Source organism: Balaenoptera ricei, chromosome 4 (genome assembly GCF_028023285.1).
Source record: "Balaenoptera ricei isolate mBalRic1 chromosome 4, mBalRic1.hap2, whole genome shotgun sequence".
NCBI classification, from domain to species: domain Eukaryota; kingdom Metazoa; phylum Chordata; class Mammalia; order Artiodactyla; family Balaenopteridae; genus Balaenoptera; species Balaenoptera ricei.
In genome coordinates, this window is record NC_082642.1 from 14,999,078 (window position 1) to 15,018,845 (window position 19,768).

The 19,768-nt window shown below is 41.9% G+C and overlaps 1 protein-coding gene across 1 annotated transcript in view; it reads left to right on the plus strand.

Moving 5' to 3' along the window:
- The window catches only part of PCOLCE2 (procollagen C-endopeptidase enhancer 2), a 74,230-nt gene extending 59,003 nt beyond the window's left edge, over nucleotides 1-15,227 (plus strand). The window contains exons 6-9 of the mRNA XM_059921886.1: nucleotides 4,055-4,209; nucleotides 9,902-9,985; nucleotides 12,486-12,653; nucleotides 14,682-15,227. Coding sequence (XP_059777869.1) covers nucleotides 4,055-4,209; nucleotides 9,902-9,985; nucleotides 12,486-12,653; nucleotides 14,682-14,812 — 538 coding nt within the window. The 3' untranslated portion in view covers nucleotides 14,813-15,227. The remainder of the gene's footprint in view (nucleotides 1-4,054; nucleotides 4,210-9,901; nucleotides 9,986-12,485; nucleotides 12,654-14,681) is intronic.
- Nucleotides 15,228-19,768: the final 4,541 nt, after the last annotated feature.

Sequence of the window (19,768 nt, forward strand, 5' to 3'; positions counted from 1 at the left end):
CCTAAATAAATGGAGCTATGTGCTATTCTCATGAATAGGAAAAATCAGTATTATTTAAAAATTTTAAAGATTGGCTTTCCATTAAAGCTGACAGTCCAGCTGTAAAATGTACATAGCTTTGCTAGGGGAGGGGACAAAACTAAGACAGTTTTGAAGGAGAAGAAACCGGCAGGAGGATTTGACCAACCATGGTGGAGCCAGGTCAGAAAGCTGTTGTAATTAAGACAGTGTGGTTTTAACAGAGAGATAGAAAAATTGACTAATGAAAACACCACAGAGAGGCCAGAAACATATCCACGTGTCTCTGCAGATTAGACATATCCCAGAGACGCACAGATCAGCAGGTAAAGGATGACCCTGTTGAGAATGAGGCAGGGACAACTTTTGCTTCTATGGGAAAAATGAATTGTATTCCTATCTAATATCACACAAACGTCAATTACAGATGGATTGGGAACTGAAATGAGAATTTCTGCTCATCAAAATACACCTTAAAGAGAGAGAAAAGAGAAGGCACAAAACGGAAACAGATATTTGTAAAATATTTGATATATTTGACAAAGACCTAGGTCTAGGTTCCAAAACATATCAAGAAATCCTTAAAAATTATTAAGGAAAAGATAACAACTCAGAAAAAATGGGCAAAAGACATGGAAAGGCATTCCCCAAAGAAGAAAGCTGCACAGTGAATAAATCTTTGACAAGAATGTAAATTGGTACGATCACTTTGGAAATCAGTTTGGCAATATCTAATAAAATTGAAAATAAGGACTTCCCTAGTGGCGCAGTGGTTAAGAATCCGCCTGCCAATGCAGGGGACACGGGTTTGAGCCCTGGTCCGGGAAGATTCCACATGCCATGAGCAACTAAGCCCATGCGCCACAACTACTGAGCCCATGAGCCACAACTGCTGAAGCCCGCGCGCCTAGAGCCCATGCTCCGCAACAAGAGAAGCCACCGGAGTGAGAAACCCACGCACCGCAACAAAGAGTAGCCCCCACTGGACACAACTAGAGAAAGCCCGCACGCAGCAACGAAGACCCAATGCAGCCAAAAATAAATAAATAATTTTTTTAAAAAATTTGAAAGTGAGCTTGTATCCTCTGACCCGGTATAGAGCATATCCCCTACTCTCCTCGTGGACAGTTGTGTCCCTGTGCATCACAAGACATATACAAGAATGTTCTCATTAATATTATTTGTACTGGGGGGAGAGTAAACAGCACAATGTTTATCAACAAAAGAATAGTTCGATTCTGTTATAGTTCACACTATACAGCCCCGAGCACAGTGGATGAATCTCACAATTATAATGTTGAGGGTGAAAAAAATAACAGAAAAAGACACACTATACTCTTTCATTTATATCAAGTTTAAAAAAATGCAAACCTATAGAATATATGGTTTCATGATGCATATGTATGAGTAAATCTGTAGACAAAAGGAAAGGAGAAGCACAAAACTCAGGGTGGGTGGGGGCAATGGGGACATCACTTCAGCGTCCCTGTGCCTGGTTCAAATCAGTATCGATACCACTGGATTCAGTTCAGAAACATTTACTATATATACCCCAGCCATGTGGCAGACACGATGTTAGGGACCTGGAACACAAAGATAAAATAAAAGATACAGAGGTAAGTAGTGGGAAGGACCAAAACAAGGCAGACAGGTAAATTGACAACGGAATGTCCTGGTGGATTTCTGACAAGGAGTCCTTTGGTCCAGTCGGGACAAGTGGCGGGAGGTCAGGGGAGGTTTGGGGAAAGAGATTATGCCTCTTGAAGCTGAGTCTTGAAGCAAGAGAGAGAGTTAGAGGCAGAACTTAGGACAGACTCATTCCAAGCAGAGGGGACTCCGTTATTGAAGATCCACAGGGGAGATATATGCTCTTCTGGAGCCTGAACCTTGCGTGGGTGCCCAGAGAGCGAGGAGGCAGAGAGTGGAGTTGGGTTCCACGTCCTGCAGACATGGGAGCTCTCGAAGTGCAGTTAGGGGAAGTGACAGGACCGGTGCTTCTAGAACGCCTTCCCTAGACAAGAGGAGCAGGGAGCTGGCAAGGAAGCTGTAGCAGTGGTCCCGGTAAAGCTGAGGTGGTAGAGATGAAGAGGAGGTGGATCAAGGAATATTTAGGAGGCAAAATTGGCAGGACCTGGTGGCTGGTTGGCTGTAGTGATTGAAGAAGAGGAAGGCTGTGGATGGCAAAGCAGAGACCGCTCACATAGCCGGCTCTATAAGACACCGGTCAGCATCCTCAGTCCATTCCTGGGATTTGCCAGTGGGGAGTGGGTCCACGTGAGATGCCCCCTTGCCTTCCTATTGATTTGTAACATTAATTTGCAGATGCAACGCTCTGCCCTCAGTATATTCACGGCACTGTGACTCTGTCACATTTATACTAAAGCTCAGTAGCAGCATAACTAAAGATACCTTTGTTACTAAAATACTCTTCCTTAAGAAAATTCAGCTTCCAATATCGTGCTTCCAAGATGAGTTCATAGAAAAGGCAGTGAATGATCACTATGATTATAACATCATGCCTAGAAGGCTGACCTGGTTGGATCTTAAGGTTTTCTTTGCTGCTTATAAGAAGTGCTTTTTGTAATTTTATCATCTAAACAAGATTAACGTGTCTTATTCGTACTTGTAGTTGAAAACTGTGTTTCCTGCACACTGTATTTATTCAATGGAATGTGTTTTCAAAAGCAAGATAAAATATTTCTGTTCCAGGCTTGATTCTCAGAAGCATTATTTAAATGACCTTGGTCACTTCTGTGACTGGAACTCTAAATGTGGGTCACAGAGCTTGCTCTTAGGTTTGTCTCAGCCCTTGGCTAAGAAGGCAATAACCTTCAGGACAGAAAAGATCCTGCAGTTTTTCTAACTGGTTGGGTCAAGTCCAGATCTACCCTCCCCTCCACCCACTCCACTCAAAGTAGCTGATAGGTTGCCTCATTACTTACTGTCCATGAGGGCTAAGAAGTGATTCAGCTGAGAAGACACCTCAAAAAAAGGAGTTTAGTCAAACCACCAATTAACTCAATTAAATAAATTTTCCACTTCTGAATTAAATAGTTTTAAAATAGAATTAGCCAAACAGCATTTTTAAACCATTGTTTAAATAACAATAGCAAGATTAAATGAAACTACCGTCTTGTATAATATAGTTATCCCCTAAGATTTAACAGAGCTTCTGAGCCTCAGTTATTATCGCCACTAAACCTTTAGTACCAGCACGCCCCTAAAATTGCTTTAAAATTAGAATTCTTAATGATGTCGTTCATGACCACCAAAACAAAGTAATCACTTTCTCTTTCTCCTTCACAGCATTTTGCTACCCAGATTATAAACAGAAAGGTTTCCATTTCAGGCACGCGTAAGAACTCTCATTAACAATGAAATGAAAGTCCCATTAAACCCTGCATGGCTTTCTTATCCCTAGGTGACCAGCCCACTGAGGTGATCTCTTTGGTGGTGTCTTCACAGGGTGTGGGAATTTGTTCACCGAAGTTCTCCATCTGATTCCCTAGGGCCAGCACCACTAGCTCCCCAGGCCAGCTGGAACCCACAGTCTTAGTTCAAAGAAGCTGTGTGGTTGCCAAGTCAGGCCCAACCCTGCGGCGCTTGTGAGGAACCAGCTGCAGCTTCAGTGTTTACATTGGTCCCAATGTCTACCAGCGTCTCTAAATGCACCTGGTCCTTTCAAAGGCTGACTCTCCCACATACTAACCGAGGGCCTTGGGCAAATCACTTGAACTCTCCGATCTTCACTTGCCTATTCCATGAAAAGGGGATAATAACAGGTTGTTGTGAAGACAGAATTCAACAGTTTTCATAAAGCACGTGCCTAACTGAGCAAACGTTCAGTAGATGTTAGCTATTCGCATTAATGCTGAGCAGATTAAGACCATCATCTTTTTAAGTATTTCAGCTTTTCAGTTTAAACAAAGAATAACCTATCGTCAGAAATTGATGGAAAGTTAGAAAATTCTACATTTCAGAGAGGTGTCACCTAAATTTTTAAATATATATATAGTTACATTTTTTTTTCTTTTAGGCCAATTGTATCTGAGAGAAATGAACTTCTCATTCAGTTTTTATCAGACTTAAGTTTAACTGCAGATGGATTTATCGGTCACTACAAATTCAGGCCAAAGAAATTGCCGGCAACTACAGCACCACCTGTTACCACCACCTTTCCTGTGACTACAGGTAAGTTTTTCTCCTCTGAAGTTTGTACACAAACTTGAGGAGTATAAGAAAATTTCTTCTGAAGTAGAAAAAAAAAATTAAATAAGAGGAAAATACTTGAGACTAAAATAAGTTAAATAAGATGAAAACTTATGGAAGAGAATAATATGATTCCATGAATTAAAGAAAAGTGTAAGGTGTAAGAATGCTTCTAAGCTAATAATTTTAAAATGTTATCTAAGAAAATTATGGTCACTTAAAAATGCTAGGAACCCTATTTTGGCACAGATCATTACAAGCCTACTTTTTCTTTCTTGGCACTTATAAAATTATGTTTTTCTTTTGATTACATAGAACTGTAGTGTTTTGTTGTTGTTGTTTTTGGGTTTTTAAAATTTATTTATTTTATTTATTTATTTATTTTTGGCTGTGTTGGGTCTTCGTTTTCTATGCAAGGGCTTCCTCTAGTTGCGGTGAGCGGGGGCCACTCTTCATCGCGGTGCACGGGCCTCTCACTGTCGCGGCCTCTCTTGTGGCGGAGCACAGGCTCCAGACATGCAGGCTCAGTAGCTGTGGCTCACGGGCCTAGTTGCTCCGCGGCATGTGGGATCTTCCCAGACCAGGGCTGGAACCCGTGTCCCCTGCGTTGGCAGGCAGACTCTCAACCACTGCGCCACCAGGGAAGCCCAGAACTGTAGTGTTTTAGGTTAAAGTTTCAGGGCCCTGATACCTGCCTGTTTTCACATCTGCCAGTATTTGGACTTTTCTGGGAGGGGGTATGCTCCAAAATGTGTCATACAAATGTATTATTTTTTCAAATTGGAGTAAATCAAACAAAAATATTTGAGGTATGATAGAAGCCAGTCGGGAAACTCTGGTATTCTCTAAGAAATGGAGGGGCAAGTGTGGGTCCCTGTATCTTGTCTCTACACCCTGTCAGCTCTACCCACCAGGATTTCAGGCCTGAAATTTCAAAATCTAAATCCAGGGAGGAGAAAAAAAGTGAGAAGGAAGGACCTAAGGTTAAGATGTGAAATAGGCTGAGATAAACCCAGCTTTACTGCCCACCATTTTCTGCAGGTACCCTGAGCAGGGCTCTCCTGAGTACAGGCACTTCTAGAAGGGCTGATTTTTCTGAGCACTCCACAGTGTGCCACCTTGTGGCCTGCAAGTGTACTGCCGCATGTTACAGCAATATTTCTCCAGCCCATCTGAGTGGACCCTGGTGTCCTTATTCTTTCCAGTGAATTATCTGTGTGCACTCATGTGGTTCCCCAGCTTTTATCTTGTGGTTCCCCAGCTTTTATATCCAGTCCTAAACTTTCTCTGAAATTGCAAACATGAATTTGTAATTTTCTCCTAGAGTTTTGCAACTGCTAGACATTTCAATTAAAACATAGCAAAGGTAACTCATTTCTATCACATTATTTTCCGTCTCAGTTCTGCTTCTCCACCCGTTTTCCCAAGCATGGTCCACAGCAACTGTAGCCACACTCTTAGGGTCCCCTTCCTCTGTCTTAGTTCCCCACTGAATGCCTCATACACACACACACACACACACACACACACACACACACAGAGCAGACTGTGTCCTTCTCCCACTTAAATTCATTGTCTGCACCTGTGCCATGCAATACAGTGGCCACTGTTGAACACTTGAAATGTGACGAGTGCTACTAAAGATCTGAGTTTTTAATTTAATTAAAATTTAAAAGCCTCCGTGGCCAGTGGCTACCATATTGGACGGCACAGGGGCCAAACTCCTTCGCACTTTGTACCTAGCCTCTCTTGCTGGCTTCATCTGTAGGCCCTACCACCTCGCTCCTGATGCTCTAAGTAGTTGGGGTTTTATCCTAAGTGCGGGGGGAGGCTATTGGTGGATTTAAGCAAAGTTCAGGATTAGATTCACACTTGGTGAAGATCACTCTGTGAGGCCCCAGTGAGGTGAATGGATTGTAGGGGTCAGGAGGGTCAGCGTGTTCTTGAGGTTGTCCAGGGGAACTGCAACGGACAGAAATACAGAGACGGTCAAGAGACGCTGACACTTGTGCAGGCCAGAGACCTGGGGAGATATTGACAGGGCTCGGCGGTTAATTGGACTAGGGCGATCCAGAAGCATGCCTCCCAGGTCCCTGGCTTGCACAACTCAGAGGAACAAGGTTACCATTCATAGAAGTAGAGTCATAGGTTGAGGGGTAGATTCATAAGTTAAGCTGTGCTTATTATGAGATTTAAATGAAATAACACGTACAATATTCAGCTGACTCTTTGGCAAATAAATAGTAAATATCCAAGCATGTTAGCATAATATTATTAAAGTTATTTGAATATGTTATTATATGGCAAGAGCATTGACATAAGAATATATACAACATGTATAATAAACTTAAATTTGACTTTAATAAAAAATAAGTTAAGCTGTGCCCTCGTGGGGTTAGAGGTGTCTGTGAGACAAGCAAATGGAGCTGTTATGTAGGCAGTTAGATCTACGGGCCTCCAGGCCAGAAGAGAGATGTAAGCAAGAGATTTAAATCTGAGTCTTCAACGTATACGTGGTTGACACCATGGTGCAGGATGTGATTGCCTAGGGAGGGGTTACGGGGAAAGGAGAAGAAGGGCTGGAATTAAATCTCTAGAAACTCCAGGTCTTTAAAGAGGAGGATCTGCTGGCAGAGAACAATGAAAAGAGCAGCTAAGGGGAGGCGGCGGACATGGGGGGAACCCAGGTGCCGGGGAAGAGAGTGTTTTGAGAAGGGGGTAGTCAGAAGAGCCAAGTGTTGATGAGACTTCAAACAAGGGCAGGACTAAAATGTTACCATCTCATTTCATGACGTGGAGGCTACTGGACACCCTGGCAAGGGTTATGAATGGAGCTGTGCAGGCAGAAGCCAGATGGGGGTGAGGGGCGTGTGGAGCAAGGCGAGGAAACTGACACTAAGTCCAGCAACTCAGTCCACAGGTTCGAGCCTAAGGGAGGGTGTGAACGTGGTAAAGCCAATGGGAAGTAGCCGGAACAGCAGGAGAACAGAAGGGCAGAGTGAAGGAATAAACTGAAGAGGAAATTTCCACATAGATGAGAGGGTCTGGCCTCCGGAGGACGCACGGAAGGACAGACCTCAGACCAGACGTGGGCAGCCTCCTCTCTCAGGGGAGGAAAGAAGTGAGGGGGGCAGATAAAGACAGCTCGGAGGTCTGGTGGGGCTTCGAGGACATTTTCTTCTGTGATCTCTGTTTTCCCCAGAAAATAGGCAAGGTCACCTGCTGAGAATGAGAAAGAAGGGAGGTGGGAGCCCCGGGGGGGTTGGGGGAATCCGAAAAACAGCTGTGGAAATTGGAGACAGCTTGTCACTTGGACGAGGGTCCATTTGCGTCCTCAGCTGTCTACGTGCAGACACAGAAAGAGAAGCAGAGGCTCCTTCAGGCTTCCTAAGGGTTGGAGGGCAGAGGGGAAAGGGAGTTTAACATATTGTCAAGAAAGTGAGATAACAGACCATGGAAACTAAGTGGAGTAGCTAAGGAAGTGAAGACGGGCCAGGTTGGTGGAGTGGGAAGAATGCAAGGGGTCAATGTGTTGAACCTCTACAGACAGAAAGCAAGTACTCATGAGAGTCTGAGAGTAAATAAATAAGCTTGAAGGAGAGGAGGCTACACTGGCTGACCGGGTGTCTACATTTGGGAGATTGGTGATGAGACTTCAACAGGAGGACATGTAAGCCTGGGACTGAGGGGCGGAGATGGAGCAGAGGGGACGTGTCTGGGAAGGATGGGGCCGTGGCGGCACCGAGAGGGATCGTCCCCGAGGAGGGAGGACCCACCGAGACGGGCGCAGGAGCACATGGAGAGGAGGGCTGAGACCCAGGTGCCATGCTGGGGGGTGCAGGGCAGCAGAGAGAGGACGGGAGGATGAGGAGGGCCAAGGTGGGACAGCTGATGGCTTAAAGGCAAGAGAGCAGGGATGTCCCCAAGGGAGAGAAGGGGCCATGTGGGACACCCACCCAACCTCCAGACTAACATTCTGAGGCCGAGAAGGAGCTGGTTTCCAGTGGCCCACGTGAAAAGATGCTCTTTCATCAGACAGGGAGAACCACTAATGCCACTACCTTTTGACTCAGCGAATTAGGTAAATTCAGGTCCCCAACTCCTGGAACAATAGTCCCTCTAAATGCTTTCTGAGCTCTTTCTCCATATATATGTGTATATATGCTATTGTGTGTATTTTAACATTAAATTGTGTGTATTTTAATACTATAATCCACTTTGGATCCTCTTTGGAGTTAAGTAGGGGTACAAATTAAGAGTAAATTCACAGAAAAGTTAGCAGAACATATTAGCAGGGCAATCTTACAGTTGTAAATTCTTACCCACCAAGTACTGTTCTGTGACTGCTTTGTTTAGTTCTTCCTAGCATGTTGCCACATATAAGTGAATCATTAGGAAATATTTTGGAAACATTTTTAATGATGATAATGAGGATTATTTTCATTTCATTTCATTTCATTTCATCATATTACAGTTTCTCAACCTTGGCACTATTTACATTTTTGGCCAGATAATTCTTTTTTTCTTTTTTTTTTTAAAGGGTGAGTACTGGAGTTACTTTTTTTTATTTATTTATTTATTTATTTTTGGCTGTGTTGGGTCTTCGTTTCTGTGCGAGGGCTTTATCTATTTGCGGCAAGCGGGGGCCACTCTTCATCGCGGTGCGCGGGCCTCTCACCATAGTGGCCTCTCTTGTTGCGGAGCACAGGCTACAGACGCGCAGGCTCAGTAATTGTGGCTCACGGGCCTAATTGCTCCGCGGCATGTGAGATCTTCCCGGACCAGGGCTCGAACCCGTGTCCCCTGCATTAGCAGGCAGATTCTCAACCACTGCACACCAGGGAAGCGCCAGATAATTCTTTGCTGTTGGGGGCTGTGCTGTTCACTGTAGGATGTCTAGCAGCATCCCTGGTTATATACCCACTAGATGCCAGTGGCATCCCCTAGTTGTGATCACCAAAAATATTTCCAGGCATTACCAAATGTCACCTAGTGGGCAAAATCACCCCTGACTGAGAACCACTGTGGTTATCTATTTAGTTGTACTTTCAAATTTGTCTACTTCTCAGTTCTTAAGATCCTTCTAGGCAATGAATAATGCCTTACTAATAATCCTTCCAGGCTCAAAATAAATGTTTAGTGACTGGTTGCATCTGATTACAGCTATAGCACACTTTACCACATGAGCAGTGTTCCCAGAAACCTGTACTGCTCACATTTGGGCGACTGTGTATTTCAGATGCACCAAGAAAGCGCCCTCCACCCTCAGGGGGAGCCCCATAGGATTCCTTTTGGAAAATGAAGAGTTAACCTACATCTCCTGTGTTCATATTTGTTGTACTGGGTTTTTCTAAGCAGGGTACATGAGACTGTATCTATTTTTGGTACAGCATTAGTTATATATAAAGGAAGAAGAGAATAGGGCTAAATTTGGGTTATCTTTGATCTCAGGTTTAAAACTCAGCAGAGGGTATTGAGTTACCCTGAAGAAATTAGAGCAGGAGTTGGTAGCATGAAGAATTGCCTTTGCATGCTTTTTAATTATTTCATTGCAATGACAGATTGGTGGCCCAGGGAAATATATGGGAATTTTAAATTGGTAGATTCAGATCTAAACACCAATTATACTTGAATTCATTTTCCTGAATCTTATGTCTTTCTTCTTTGAATGAAGGTTTAAAACCCACCGTGGCCCTGTGTCAGCAGAAGTGCAGACGGTCGGGGACTCTGGAGAGCAATTATTGCTTGAGTAACTTTGGTAAGAAATAAAACCCAGCCTTTCCTCTTTAATCAGAAACCTGAAACCGCATGCTTAATCTCAAAGGAATTGCCGTGAATGTGATGGTAAAGGATCAGTTACACTCTTCATTTACCCAAGAAAATATTTTCTTACACACTAGGGTATGTTGACTCATGCCTTTTGAAGTGTTAGATTTCACACCTGAGAAAAATTCATGTACAGAAAATATACATTTTCCACGTAAACTTAATAATTTGACTCCTGGTACGTGATGCTACCGCTCTGTGTATTCTGGCTGGCTCCGTATTCCTGAAAAAACCTGTATCCCTTTTTTCTCACATAGTTTTCATGTACTGAGTATTTTTTCACACATCTGTAATTCAACTGAAGTTAATTAGAAACATATCCAAGCTGGCCTCTCCCAGAAGAAATTCAAGTATTTCCTCTGTAGTGTCCTTCCAAAGTAGTAAATTAAAACTTGGAAATCTGAAATCCATTTGGAAACTCTGATAAACTGGAACCTGAGGAGATATTACCTAATGACTTAGAATTTCTAAGAGTTTTTTCCAATTAAAAAAAAATTGCACTTTCCGTGAAAACCACTTAAGAGCAAAAGATCCCAAGTTTAATTATGTTGGTTATGTTTAAAAGGAACATCGAAGAGAAGTCTTATCAGGAAAAGAAAGTTGGTACAGCCTTTAAATAGGTTACTGAGAACAAAGGCCTCCCAGATGAGGCTTTGCTTGCTTTTTCTTATGCCTTCAAGTGGTAGCTGCAGCCCAGACGGACTATGTTGTAGAGAAGGTATGAAGGCACTAAAGAATCTAGGGCCCTAAATCTAACTGGAGTTTGCATGCCGAAATTCAAATAATGGCATGAAAATGAAAACCAGTAGCACGAGGTGTCATTGCTCCCACACCAGTGTGGTCTTCTGTAGGAGGTGCTTAAGGAAATCTCCCTTCCTGTCCTTCAGAGCGACCTGATTTCACTCGGCTACTGACTGACGTTTTGCAGTAAACACTCATGACTGAGAGTCAAAGTAAGGCATGAGAAGAATTCTGATGTTATGAGCTTTGCGTTCCACATAAGCAGTGAGTTCTCACTTTATCCTGAAAGGGTCATATCAGCCAAGTCCAAAACTCGATCTATTCCACTGTGACTCATTTCCATGGCAAAATGACCCAATACTATCACCAGTGGCCCATTGGTTCCCAACCAGCATTGGTAACACTCCTTTAGGGGCAGGTTTTGATTGTCACAATAACTTCCGGGTGCTACTGGTTTTCTGGGTAGAGACAAGATTCATCAGAAAGTCATTCAATGCAAGTCCTGCCTCACATGCAATGTCCCATGCCCCCCCACCCCAGAATGCCAAAAGCACGCCTTTGAGAAACACAGCATCTTTCTTTCTGTGGGTCAGAAGTGAGACTCTTCTCTGAGTGTCACATAGTAAGAAGAGAGAGTGACATAATGAAAAGCAACTGAATTTTGCTAGAGTTTTTTTTTTTTTTTTAAGCAAGAAAATGTCTTAAGTTATACCTCAGTTCTATACTTTGACTTGTTAAATGCGTTAAACAGGATGGATAAAAAAGAGAATATGAAAGACCCAGAAAAAGACAGACATTTACTGATCATTAGAGGGAGATGGGGATCTATGGATGAATCAAAGTTCAAGGAGAGAGCACCTGATATCCACTGAGAGAAGACAAATAAGGGATGAAGGGAGGGGGGGTTGGTCTAAGGAACAGAAATAATTCTGGTTTTTGCTGACCCTGATTACCTTCACTGCTTTTATGATACTCTTTCTTGAAAGGGGCTTTTATTTTCTGACCCCCATCTTCCCTCTTCCTTCCCCCCACCTCCATCCCAACCTGCTGCTTCCAATTCTCTTTAGCTTCCTCCAGCACCTGCAATTGGTCATTTGCTGTAGAAGCCTGGGAGAAGGTTTAAGGGAGTGGATATTTGTAAGACCGATTCTTCATTTAATAAATATGTGTTTTATAAAAAAAAGTTCAAGGAGAGAGGCCAGCTAAAGAGAGGAACCAGGGGGAGACACAGAAAGGTAGGCGCTCACCCACACAGACACAAGGACTCAGATCTTCATGGCTCAAACCCCCATCATGCAGCCTCTTAGTATGGTATTGCCTCTAAAGGTACAAGGTCCTGTTGAGTATTCACAGGTAGAGGCGCATGAGCCCATCCCTTATTTGGTAATTGATCCATACGTTGGATAAAACATTGGAACGAGTCCTCGTCTCAGCAACTGACTGCAATTCCGCAGATATTTTGGTTTTCCTACTCAGTATCAACGCCTAACAGCTGCAGCTTCACGACTCCTTTTTTTCAACGTGACTTTTGATGACAAATGTACAGAATCAAATTCAATGGCTCTATTAGGACCTTCTTTCTAACATTAAAATGTTTCCCATCTGAAACTTAGAGAAATGTACAATTACGTTCAGTTCTGCTTACATTTGCCTTCACTGTCCCATTATTTCAAAAACGTTTTCTTTTGCAGTCTTGGCCGGCACTGTTATCACCACCATCCCTCGAGGTGGGAGTTTGCACGCCACGGTCTCAATCATCAACATCTATAAAGAGGGAAATCTGGCAATTCAGCAGGCCGGCAAGAACATGAGTGCCAAGGTCGTCGTGGTCTGCAAGCAGTGCCCACTCCTCAGAAGAGGTGAGTCAGAGGAAAACTTCAGTCTTTCTTCCAGGGGAGCTCAGGGGCAGAGAAGGGGATGGGAGAGCCTCTCTGAGAAAATCATGGATCTTTCCATGCCATGGCTGGTCTAGGGAAGTAAAGTCAGGGCTAATGTATTGCCCACTTGTGGTTTCGAAGGAGGGCGTTTGGAGTCAGCCAGAATTGGGCTCCAATCCAAGTTCCGGTAACTTGTGGAAGAAGACGAGGTAATGGAAATGATCAATGAGTCCAAGAAACGTTTGAAGTTGGATCCACAGGGAACAGACAGAGAAGGAGCACATCAGGAGAAAGTGATTTTGAATTATTGCACTTAAGGTGCCACTACTGTGTGTAGAGGAAGATATCCATCAAGGAACAGGAAATTCAGAGCTGGAGTTCAGAAGAGAGAGGTATCTATGGGCTAGAATGAAAGATTTGGGATTCATTTGTAGATATAGGATTATTAAATCCATAGATGGGGATGAGTTTATTAAGAAATTTTGGAAAAAGAAAAGCTACTCCAGAGCCAAAGGTACATGATTTTTTTTTTTTTAAAACAGGTTCTTTAACTTATAAAAGTAATGTATGCTCTATGGTTTTTAAAAAGTTTAAATAAGTAGAGAAGGATATAAAATAAAAAGTGAAGCCCTTTCCCTTTCCCCAGAGGCACAATGAACAGTTCCTTCCACAAAGTTCTATCCATATAAAGCCTGCACATACACACGTAGACAGAGGAATCATGCTACACATGTTCTACTGAAACTTTTCCCCCACGTGATGTATATGTGGACAGCTTTCCATCAACAGCACGTATAGATCTCTTTTTCGGCATGGTAATAATGCCTGGCATTCCACTGTGTGCTGTACCATGATTTCTCTATCCAATATCAGCTCATTCCTTTCCTCAGTCTTGTTACACACCTCTCCTACAAGCGAAACAAACCAAACCTCTGCCACACACACACACAGAAATATAGACTATCCACCTCAAGAAAGCTTTACTATGAATTCAGATTGTTGAGAAGAGTTGGGAGGCCAGCAGCCTCACACTGACTCTTTAGAGGGAATAGCAAAGACTCTGTAAAAGGTAACACTTCTTTCCAGAACTGTCCGGAACAGCAAATCACATCTAGACACGGTCAAATCTCATAATGATGGTAGCAGTGCAGCCTTTCGGTGGCATCTACCTGCTCAGCCTACCAAGCCTTCACAGGCTCAATGCCACTATGATGCCAGTGTTGGCCCACAGAGGAAGGCCTATGCAAGAGAAAAAGGAAACACACATTTCTCTTATGACACACCGGGGAGAGGGAGAATAAAGGGGGTGGTAAGACACACTTCCTTTATGACATTTTTCTGAAGCAGTATAAAACTTCAGAGTTGAACCCTACATAGCTCAGCTTGGGCCCCAGTCTAGGCCTACCTTAGCCAGACACACTGATATATAAAAAATAGTATAACAGAATAAAGTACTTTTTAGTACTTATCTTTTTGCAAGGGACTATAAGAATGGAAAGAAGTATATGATCCAACCATGCCCTCAAAAAACTTCCATAGTATAAATGTTGGAGATGTTAATAAAAAGTTCAAGACAACAACAACAGAAGACAATGGATCATTAGTTGCCAAATGCCTGGGGAGATCCAGAAGCCTTGTGACACCAGGAGAGGCCATCTGAAGATGGCGTGTCAGGGAGCCCTGGAGGCCCCTTGAGGAAGGAGAGCCTTTCACAGAAACAGTGTATTGTTCATAGCAGACACTCAGTAAATACATCAGACCTTCCGCAGAGCTGGACATGACCGGATCAAATCATTCCATCCACTTTCCTAGTGTTAGCAGAGTTGGAACATGCTATTCAGTTAAATTTAGATTTTTTTCCAATGAGAGTCTTAAACCAGATTTTATCCCAGATAGGATAAATGTCTAATTATACCATTTACAGACCATTTACCTAGAGGTGAGTTATAGTCGAAGTTGTTTCAAACCAACACACATAGAGAAAAAAATTAATCTTATATTCCCTTTTAGGTCTAAACTACATTATTATGGGCCAAGTGGGTGAAGATGGGCGAGGCAAAATCATGCCTAACAGCTTTATCATGATGTTCAAGACCAAGAATCAGAAGCTCCTGGACGCCTTGAAGAACAAGCAATGTTAACAGTGAACTGTGTCCATTTAAGCTGCGTTCTGTCACTGCCTTTAAAGGATCTATTTTTTTCTCAGTAGGAAAAGAAAATTTATAACCTGAAATATTGAGCATTCAGAGACATTTACTCTTCACATGATGTAGGTAGGAGAGCTCCGGTATCACTGATGGAAGTTCTGTTGCCTGCACGGAAGAGGAGCAGAGAGTCGATTGGAAACCTGCAGACTTAGTGAGGTGATAAGAAACTAAACGTATCAAGCGTTGACAGTTTGGAAGCAGTTTATTTATACATCTCTGTAAAAGGATATTTTAGAAATGAGTTGTGTGAAGATGTAAAAAAGAGATTTTATACGTGCAATATTTATAGTGATATTTGTTTTACCTTCAAGCATTTGCTCTGAGTTGTTATATTCTTCTCTTGCATTTTTAAAATCAATGCTTAATAAAATATTTTTAAATGATTATATAACAGCCATTAGACTTGTTTTTATAGAAAGTGGGACACTGTAAAAAGAATATTCCCTGCTATTTACACATAAGGTTGTCCTTGTATCAGTTTATACTTTGCTAAAACAACATTCCAAGAACCTCAGGGATTAGATGGACTCAGGAATGTAAATAGACTATAATCCTTCTCTGCAGAACCAGAGAATGTTAGAGCTAGAATGGTGTCCCTCAGGAATCTGATTCAGGTCCTTCATTTTGTGATAGAAATGGAAGCTCAGGTATATTTAGTGACTTGTGCAGAGCACACATCTCCCAAGAGACAGAACAGGCAATCTAGCTCAGAAGTCCTAATTCTAAACCCAGTGCCCTCACTGCCACGAGAAGAGGCCTTCTCTGCTCCAGAGGAAAACCCTCTTCTCTTGCAGAGTTCAGTCTTTGTTTTCCTAGCCTAAATCATAATTAGTTGTTTCATAGGACTTGAAATTAGAAGTGAGCCTGACACCCTTATCTTGTTAATCCCTAGTTAACTGGACGAGATTGTATCAGCTGGGATGCATTCTGCCATTGCCTTTGAAAGACCTCTTCTCACTCAGTAAGGGAAGAACTGTGAAAGGGTTCCCATCGTTTGCACAGAGCTGCTTAAAAGGCAGCAGTACCTGCAATGATTGTGGCAACCAGCCCTCAGGAGGTTGCAGGCCAGGAGCTGCAGAAGAGGGGACAACCATCCCTATCCAAGGAAGGTAGAAAGAATACTAAGGATAAACACAGACTTGGGTCACAAGGTCTCTCATAGTTGAAGCAAAGTTTTAGAAATAAGGGAAGATATTCTTTGGGGTGAAAACAATAACTCCCAGCTCTAGAAGTGACCAGACACTCAAAGAGCAGAAAATAGAAGTTCAAAAGGTAGAATCCTGTTTGGGCAGCTGAGGGAGTGCAAGAAAACAATGAATGGGGGCTGGTTGGCAGGGTCAGGAATCATTCCTAAACTCTCCCACCAGGATGCCCATCAGTACCAGGGCACTCACCAGCCTAAGGAAGTGAATGAACTAGAGGAGCCGATGGGTGGCTTCCCTGGCCAGTGCCACCTTTTAGAAAAAAGCCCTCTCAACTGGCTGAGGGCACAGGGCAGCTGTACCCAGCCAGGATGTAACTGTGGAATCCTGATGGATTCCAAACTTCTCTCGAAAAATCAGTACCTTTCAAGAATGCATGTTGTGGGACTTTGGGGTGATTACTAAAGATTTTAGCATGTCTTCTCTTTTAGTAGAACCTTCTTATTGGTGCACTAGGGCAGCAGGCTTGCAGCCATCAGCCTCCTGCACAACCAGTGAAAAGACTTCCATGGGTTTCTGAGCGGGGGCTGGAGTCACAGTAAAGTAAAAAGTTATCCAAAGTATTCATACCATTGGCATCTCTGACACAAGACTTACAACTGTTGATGGGCTTTAGAGGTTAATAACAGATGGCAATGGTTTGGCTTTTAATTCAATTATTCAAAACAGACATAAACTAAATAGTGGCATGGCTCTTTCTGGTCCAACAACCATCCCTTAATTTCTTTTCTTGTTTATTATATCATTTATTTTAACTGAACTTCAGTTTCCTTAGTTATAAATTGAAGGAGTTAGACCAGATGACTTCTGGAGTCCCATATTATTTTCTCTTTTAGGAATCATTTCTTTTAAATTTTTTGTTTCTTTTTAAAGAACAGTTGATAAAGTTTGGGTTTTGTTTTTAGGTATTTGTACTTGGGGAATCAAATACATGTAGCCAACAAATGGGTGACCGTACTAAACCATCACAAAACAAATTTCAAAATGATAAACCAGACTCTCTCATGTGTTTCACAGGATCCTGCTAGCTTAATTTTCATCCTTTGAATTCAATTCAATTCCTATAACAAAAGCAAAAGACTCTTGCAAAGTTCCCAAATCTTAAATTCTGTCATATTACTTACTTGATTGAAGGTTAAACTTAGTTGGAAGAAAGTTACCTTCTTTTTTTCCTTTCCGTAGGAAAGTGCTGCCAGGCTCCCATTAGACCTTCTGGACTACTAAATGAAATAAACCAATGGCAAAATTTTCTCTAAAGAAAAGCCCTATAATAAAACAGCTACTAATCAGGAAGCTCTAATATGAGCTGACTAATATTAACCAGAAAATTCTTTTGCTTAAATGCATGGACATATTTATATGCATGCAAACAAATTTGCAAAAATAGTAAGTTCATGTGGAAAACAAACATTAAAAAAAGAGACTTGACCTAAGTGTTCTAAGCCCTTTATATTGAAAAAGAGAAGGATAAAAATATTGATTAATTTGATAACTTAAGGATTTACGTTAAAATATCTAGGGTAACCATAAAAGAATACTGAGTTTGAAAATTTGTTTTAAAATAGCAGAGGAAAAAAAGGTAAGAAATTAAAGAAAGTGAAATAAGGGAAAATAGAATAACATATGCTGGTAGAAATGAAAATGTATCAATAATTCCAATTTATATAACTAGACTAAAAATTAAAAGCCAAAGATTATCAGACTGGATTAGAAAAACAAAATACAACAATATGCTATTTGAAAGAGACACCTAAAGCATAAGGACACAAAGAAGTTGAAAAGAAAAGGATAGAAAAACATAAATATACCAGGCAAATATTAACCAAAACAAGACTGAAGTGGCTTTATTCATATTAGGGAAAAAAATAGACTTTAAGGTATTTCTCAAGATGAAGAGGGTTACAAGGAGATATAACAATTCTAAAATTTGCATGCAGCTAATAACATGCAAAGATATATAACTAAAATATATTTTTTTATCCTTCAATATAATACAGGCTTCAAAATATATAAGTCTGGCATAGTATAAATGGAAATTGACAAGTTCACCATCATAGTGGGAGATTTTAACACACTTCTCACAGTAATTGGCAGATTTAAAAGAAACAAAAAAAGATATAGATTTTTTTTTAATAACATCTTTTTTGGAGTATAATTGCTTTACAGTGGTGTGTTAGTTTCTGCTTTATAACAAAGTGAATCAGTTATACATATACATATATCCCCATATCTCTTCCCTCTTGCGTCTCTCTCCCTCCCACCCTCCCTATCCCACCATTCTAGGTGGTCACAAAGCACCGAGCTGAAAAGATATAGATTTGAACCACACAGTTAACTAGATTTACCTGATGGACATAAAACAGAACCAAAAGCTAATTTTTTTTTTTTTTGGCCATGCTACGCGGCTTGTGGGATCTTAGTTCCCCGACCAGGGATCAAACCTGGGCCCTTGTCAATGAGAGCACGGAGTCCTAACCACTGGACCACCAGGGAACTCCCCAAAAGCTCATTTTTAATCTCAGTATGGAACAACTTCAAAACTTGACCACTTACTGCACCATGAAACAAATCCCATTTAAAGAACTAGTGTCGCACATACATCCTTCTCCAGCAACAATGAATAATTAGAAATTAATAACACAAAGTACACAATAGTTAAAAAAATAAGAAAAATAACCCTGATGTTGGAAATTGAGAAATGTACTTTTAAGTAACTCGTGATCAAAAGGAAACTGTCATGGAAAATAGAAAATATTAAAAACTGAACAATAATAGAAACACTGAATTTTAAAATGTGTGGAATGCAATTTATAACCTTAAATGTTAATATTCTAAAAGAAAGACTGAAAAATATTTTGTGACTGATACAAATTATGAAGGTTAGTAAAAGAACAACAGAATACACTTCTAAAAATTGGAGGAAATAAGCATACAAGCAGAAATTGAGTAAAATAGAATCATAAATAGAGAAAATTAACAAAATAAAAAATTGGTTCTCTCAAATGACTCATATAATTGACAAAACTGACAAGATTAAGCAAGGAAAAAAAGTGAAAAAGGACAAGAAAATAATTTAGGCATGAAAAGGGACCTTACAACAGATGTTACACACTCTCAAAAAGCAGTTAAGAGGATATTATGAGCCATTTATGTCAGAAGATTTGGAAACTTAGACGAAGTGGACAAATTCATGGCCAGGGGGTGAGGACGTATCACTTGGACTCAAATAGAAATAGAATACCTAAATAGTCTTATAGCGGCGATCAGCGCGGACCCCAGAGACGGGCAGGAGATGCTAAGGCTGCTGCTGCCGCCACCAAGAAGCCTGTGTGCGAGCACAGGTCACTCTCCACACCGCCCGTCCCAGGAGCCGGTGCAGCCGCCACTGCCAGGCTCCCATGATCCGGGGACAACTTCCCCAGGAGAACACACGGCGCGCCTCAGGCTGCTGCAACGTCACGCCGGCCTCTGCCGCTGCAGGCTCGCCCCGCCTCCTCCGTACCGCTCCCTCCCCCTGGCCTGAGTGAGCCAGAGCCCCCGAAGCAGCTGCTCCTTTAGCCCCGTCCTGTCTGGGCGGGGAATAGACGCCCTCAGGCGACCTACACGCAGAGGCGGATCCAAATCCAAAGCTGAACCCCGGGAGCTGTGCGAACAGGGAAGAGAAAGGGAAATTTCTCCCAGCAGCCTC